The following is a 6,611-nucleotide window of genomic DNA, read 5'->3' on the forward strand; positions in this document are numbered from 1 at the left end:
AAACCCTAAACCCTAAACCCTAATTTTATTATTATAAACTAAATATAATGAATAACAAAATTATTCTTAAATTAATTCTTACTTGCTAGAATATAAGATTATGAAATTCTATTTATTATTTACAATTATATTCCATGTATAAAGTATTATTAAATAATACTAATTTCAAATTAATTAGATATCATTTGACTGTTGTCCTGTCGTGAAGATTCCCCGACTAGAATGATATTCACAGATAACCTTAACTACATTAGAAGAGCAAAAAAAAGAAACACACTTTTGGTAAGAAATGATTCTGCTGACCACCCTTACAACCGCATACAGGCCGACTGATCACTGTTTCTGCTTTTTATGACTATGCTTTGGATGAAGATCCTGCCCGTATACCTTGAAGAAATCTGGCGGCTCCTGGGGGTGTCTGCCAGTAATGTTGTGAAAGGCAGTGGTAGAGATATAGTTCGTCTTACCTTCACGCACTAGAGAGTAATACTCTAGTAAATATTGTATCTCGGAGTCGTCACTTTCAGCCTGAGCATGTAGGACCTTTTTGGCTTCTGCCCTGTAAATCACACTCCTCAGTATAGGATCTCCCACAGAGAAAAGGGTCACATACTCAGATATATCTTTGAATTGAAGGTCCTCTCCTATTGACTTACTAGTAGCTGTGGCAAGCTCACCACCGGTAGCAAGTATCGGTCCTATATAGTATAAGTGTAAATCCTTCTATTTTGTGGGGTCTGACTTACCAGTCAGAACTATAAGCTGCCCTCTGTGTTTATTGCTAAATCCATGTTTTCCTTTACCTGTTAGAATATGAGCGACAACTTGTGCAACATCCTGTATAAAATTTAGTGTTAATTTAATATATGGCTGGAGAGGTAGCTTACACCAAGAGTGATCGGCGCGAACTTGTGGTTAGTGCTGATGGGAAGGGGAAGTAAGCCCTCTTCCTGTGCCTGCTTGGAGTAGAGGAGGAGATTCTCCGCGTAAAATCCGGGTCTAGTAAAAATAAGATGATCTCAATTGTACCTCATGTGAAAAATGGGTATTTAAAGGACCGTGAAAGGAAGCCTACTGTATAATAACGGGAGAATGACCTGTCGAGGTTGATGGATCCTCCTTTGAGGACATGAACATAGCTTCCAAGTCTATAAACTTACGTAGACGGGGTTGCCTGTCTTGCTCTGCTAGATTGTAGTTAGCTGAGCTAAGAAAGCAAATATTCGGAATATTAGCTTTCTTAGCTGCTTCAATTAACTCAACCGTGATATTAAATTTATCTTGATGTGTCGGCGGAATTAAGTATATTGTATCTGCTCCTATACTTTTGAGAGCAGAAACAGTATCCCTAAGCCGGCCAGGCTTGTGTGAAATAATCTTTGCACCAAGCTTGGTGAGCTCTTTGCAAGAATCGGTATTAGGATGGAGGGACAAGCATGTAACAGAGCTGAGCTTATCAGTGAAGTTAGGGTCTGTTAGACACAGTTCGGCGATTAGAAAGCCGGTGTGGCCGTCCGCCGAGGTAATGCAAAGTGAATGAGACATTTTTTAATTTAATCTGTGTTGCTGAGATGCTTTGGCATGTCTGGGCTACAATTGGGGTATCTATATATTAATGCGTGGTGGCGGCTTGTGACAATGACATCGACTATTTACTGTTAGCTGGTGAAGTAACACACCCGTCATTGCGGTGACACCTGATTGTAGGGCTTCGCGAATACGACATTTTGTCTTTTAAAAGCTGTTAGGAACAGCCGGCAAGTAATCTATAGATGAGTGATACGGGGCCACCACTAACGAGACCTGAGGACATTGTACTAAGGAGTTTGGCGGAGGACTTTAAGCCTAGGATTAGACATGAGCTAGATATAACGGGTGCGGCTTGGGTACGAGTCTTCCTGACCGCATGCGGCGTCTGTTATTTCTATGTACTTGTGGCAATCGACATTTCTCGCTATGTGCGATTCCTTGGTCTTTGATAAACCTCGGATAGATGAAACTGGGTGTTGATCTCGGGTCCAGCTCCTTCCGATTTCTTTGAGAAACCTGACTGAGCTAAGCTTCTAGTGCCAGCTTGGCGGGGTTGGGATGGTGTAAGTACACTTCGGGGATATTATTCCATCAAAATTCAACTTTCGCTTTAAAAAGTCGTTAAAATTAAATGATTCACGTGAGGATGATGGACTCTTATAATATTACTTCAATTCGTTAATGAAATGAAAAATTTTCTAGCATAGTAAGTAAATGTAAATATAGATTAGCGTGTTCTCTAGGTTTAGATATTGAAAATCTGTTACGTGACGTCTTGCCAAGAATCATGAAATTCAGCGAGGTTTATCTGTTAAATGATCCCCGGGTGGGGACACTAAATGAGAGTTCTTATTATCAGCTTTATAAGGGTTTGTTGGTAATGTAACATGAGACCGGGTTGTAGTTAGGAGCGTTATGAGGGGGCACAATCAGTTACTTTAATTATCCAGAAAATAGTATACCAGTTCATCTCCGTCCCCAGCTCTATTTTTCAGCTATAATATATGTTGGTTGTTGTCAGGCCCTGTGTTGGCATAGTCCACACTGATTGGTAGGTCAGATATCTCGCGCTACTACGGTTGCATTGGAAATGAAACTCCTCTAATAAGACATGATAACAGCCCCTATGATGCTATCTTGGTTCAATTCTGTCGGATGTTATCTTCCGCTTGACGCCAGGAGCAGTATGCATGTTCTGGTATTGGTGATTATCTGGAGGATTCTTGGAGGTAGGATCTTTACAGATTCCGTAATAAACTGATATTTACTAGGAGTACTAGTAGCCTACTGAGATAGCAGGGTTTTATTTATTAATGAGATTTTCAGTAGGATGTAGTAATGAGGGAACAGTAAGACAATGCTTTATCTGCCACTGGAAGGGCAGGTATTATTAAAGTTGTTTACTAGCTAGCCTCCTCGAGTTGTGCATGGAGGTGACTTTCTTTTATAATTCTGTTGCTTATTCAGATAACAAAATATTTATTCATTCTAACACTATTTTGTTCTTCTGAATTCACTCACTCAAATATTTATTTGCTATATCAAATTGGCTCCGCGGTCGGTTCCCACTATGGCTAAGTCGGTTGCCACCATCAAGTTCCTTATTTTGATGCTGTTTCTTCGCCATGCCCTTGCAATTCCATTTTAGCCTTTCCCCAGTGAGGCCGACATTATTCCGTCCGCGAACGGATCCAACCTGGCTGCAAGGTACCTGCTTAAAAGAGCATCACAATACTCTGGTGTCCGGTACGGCTCTAACTCCAGTGCGGTGCAGAAGGAATATCTAGAGACTAGTTAAAGAAAAGTCCTAGACCATGGTGAAATCGTCTCAAGGCAGTTCTTGTTGAAACTAATATACCACAAAAGTAGTACTTTGATGAGTGGCCTGCATTAATATGTTTGTCCTCTGATGCTATAGTCCTATTGGAAGTAGTCTAGCTCTCCACAAGCCCCAGTCTACCCAAAGCTACTTGAAACCACTATATACGAGTCCATGGTATGCGCAACTGCAGTAACACAGGTAGATAACTCCGGAGCTTGTCCAAGTTGGTATTCGGAGAATCTTCATTGAAGTGGATGGATATCACATCCTGGTGGCAGGCTGAGCTTAGACCTTGCTTTATGGTATGCATTGCTGTATTGTTTCAAGTTTATTACTTATTTCTTATCAGTTATACTCTCCAAACACCAGTTCATAATTTCCGTAGAATAGGTGGCTTCTGTGGCACGAGTTCTTCCCTTTAGGCACACGCACGCATGCATGTATAAATTCATCTTGCCCTTGTTCCCGACGTGCATAAGCTCCCCGAAACTCGGCGATTTTGTGGTGTTTCTAAATATATTCCAAATCATAATATTCCGATGTCATGTAACTATAAATGTGCCATTATATATCTTATAAATTGATAAACAGCGCTGAGTATAAGACTAAATATATATATAAGGTAGGAAGATGAGGCAGAAGAAAATTAACACTTGAGGGAAATAGCAGCACATTCAGATCAAATAGCCTTTTTTTAATAGAGCTTACCGCCCTTTATATGGGGCTTATGTACGGCTGTGTGGTGGTGAGGTCCTGCTCTCTACAAGGCATCGTCGTATGTATTACATTGTCTTAGGAAAAGGTTATATGGTTTATTAGAGTGGCGGAGGATAGGAGGAATTCGCTCTCTCCAGATCGCCTTGTGGACCGACTCAATCGATATTTAATGAAGTTATAAGATACATGGTTCTAATCCCAAGGCCTAAAGCGTATCACGTTGCTAGGATCTAGCAGTAAAAAAGATTCGTACTGAATGCCTTTGTTAGAGACATTGGTTGGGTCACTCATAGTTTCGGTGACTTGAGGTGATGCAGTGGTCTACCCCTGCAGCAACACCCTCTAGTAGCATGTATCAGCAGCTGGAGTCAGATATTGCTTGTGAAATACCTCTATATTGTTGTCTGCAATCATGCGCGCCTTGATAGGGTTATCGAGAAGCTCTTGGATCTTGTGCGGTAAATTGGTCCAGTCCCTCTCTATCTGAATAAAGTTCTGCTGCGGACCTGATGAGACGAGAAGATAGTGGTGATGTTGGATATATTGTAATTTATGAATCACTACTACCGATCGACAGGCTTGGCGATATTTGAGAGACGCTGAGTAGGACTGACCTAGAAGATATTAGCTGGACTTTCTTGTTGATATTAGTAATGCTTAGATGATGCAATATCCATATCTTCCATGTGAGTGATGAACCGGTAATCACAATGATTGTCTATGCTAAGGTAGTTGGCCTTGTTCTTCCACTTGATCTCTTTCATATTTTCCCAGGTGTAATTCCGCGCAATCTCGAGTAGGGCGTGTTGTAGCTTTGGGGCGAAACTGAGCTTTCCACGCCAGACTAGTTTGTTCTCTTTCTCGTCCCACGGGAGCTCATGCTCTTCCATGTGTTTGACTACCTCGTCATATGGCCCAATCTGAGTATCAATGTGGCCCCAAGACCAGAAGCCAAAGTCTGGCATAAGCCAAACAGATTCTTCAGTAGCCTTCCGTGCTAATATCCAAAGCGGGTGATCTGGTCCAGCAACGTCCTTTAATTTGTTCTCAATAGAAAAGATAATTTCTGTGTTTAGGATGACAGCGAGCTGTGGAGCTGAGACGAGGGCGTGATGAAGTGAAGCCAAAATCCCTAAAATCTTACGGTGGTGGTCCTCCCCCTTTGCCAGAGATCTAAGGATATAAAGCCGTCCTTGGTAGATGGCCACTCTAGCCATGCCGTCTACCATTTTGATATTGTTAATATCAGCCCTCTTGATTCCATGCCTGGCTGTCCAGAATGATTGGGCGCGGATAGAATCCTCAAAAAGGCCCGGGAAGAGAGTGGTGCACTGAGTCTTATTGTAGGAATACTCAAGCGGATCAAAGAAAGTTTGCGTGGGAGGTGCAGAGGATGAGGAAGCAATGTCATGAAAGGGCAACTGGGCGGGGTATTGAAGACAGCTGTTATACTCAAAGATAGCAGCAGTGTGGCAAGCACAGTGGCCAGCGGGGATTAGTTGATTGAGCAGTGGATGGATGTTGTCTTTATCACTGTTAACTCCTAATTATAGTGACCAGATAGAGATCCCAAGAACCGCAGCCAACGCCAAAGTGATTATGTGGAAGGCACTAAGTTTCATATGCCGCCCCATGTCAGCGATTCTCTTGATGTGTAGTACTGAAAGGGTCGAGTGTATACAGAAATTCCAGGGAGGAAGAGGTTCATACTAGTAGATGGTAAGCTATCAGTGGCTAGTAGGGGAGAGGGGGGAAGACACAATGTCTCTGCTAGTGGTAACGAAGGATTACTTACCTGTAATACTTGGCCAACTTCTAGTGATATAAAATCACATCACTTCATGAAGCGCTAAATAAAGTACCCGGATAGGGCATGATTGACCAAAACATCCTTGTCATAATTCAAGCCTGTTGCGATATCCACAATTCAAGAAATTCTACGGGAATAGAGGCGTACTTCCGAGGCTTCGCTTTCTTTGTTGTGGACCCTTTGGACCCTCAACGGACCCACTACAGGTATCTTCTCGGGAAAGGATCAATTTGTTTTTAATAGGCCCGACTACTGCTTAAACGAATGGCTTACCTTAATATGCATGGTTACTGCGCCGCATGGGGCTCTTAATGCCCTACAGGGCGTGCTCAGCTGAACCCCTTGCTATATAATATCTATTACTTGTGATCCGCCTGTGAAAAAGTACCTCTAAGCATACTAATTCGCCCTAGTTTCAGGATAATTTATTTTCGCCATTTTTCCCAGCTCCCTGAGTCGCAAACAGCAGTACACAAGTGACCGAGGTATTTTACCACACATCTCACGTCCGCTGTATCCTGTTTATGTTGGGTTCCTCATTGGACGGATCTATAAAGAATGTCAGCCCTGGCCCTATTTCTAGCAATTACCTGGTGTGCGTCGGGGCGGGCCACTAGACTACTTCTGGCAAATGTTGTGGGTGCTTGTCTTGGTTCCACAATGAAAATAATCTATAACATTTGATGTGTTTGCCTCGTCCCATAACATAGTGGTACCCTCGGAAATCTTGTC

The 6,611-nt window shown here is 42.4% G+C and overlaps 2 protein-coding genes across 2 annotated transcripts; both read right to left on the reverse strand.

The window, feature by feature from the left end:
* Positions 1-333: 333 nt before the first annotated feature.
* On the reverse strand, positions 334-1,545 carry BO85DRAFT_378561 (uncharacterized protein; the record flags this gene model as incomplete). Its single annotated transcript, XM_025656304.1, has 5 exons — positions 334-559; positions 614-698; positions 747-837; positions 888-999; positions 1,076-1,545. 5 exons carry the CDS (start codon positions 1,543-1,545, stop codon positions 334-336), a joined length of 984 nt encoding a protein of 327 aa, XP_025512500.1.
* Positions 1,546-4,261: 2,716 nt separating this feature from the next.
* Positions 4,262-5,703, reverse strand: BO85DRAFT_461799 (DUF821 domain protein; the record flags this gene model as incomplete). Its single annotated transcript, XM_025661811.1, has 4 exons — positions 4,262-4,390; positions 4,460-4,683; positions 4,779-5,602; positions 5,657-5,703. 4 exons carry the CDS (start codon positions 5,701-5,703, stop codon positions 4,262-4,264), a joined length of 1,224 nt encoding a protein of 407 aa, XP_025512501.1.
* Between the last annotated feature and the right edge of the window lie 908 nt (positions 5,704-6,611).

Source organism: Aspergillus piperis, assembly GCF_003184755.1.
Source record: "Aspergillus piperis CBS 112811 unplaced genomic scaffold BO85scaffold_18, whole genome shotgun sequence".
In the NCBI taxonomy this organism is placed as follows: Eukaryota; Fungi; Ascomycota; class Eurotiomycetes; order Eurotiales; family Aspergillaceae; genus Aspergillus; species Aspergillus piperis.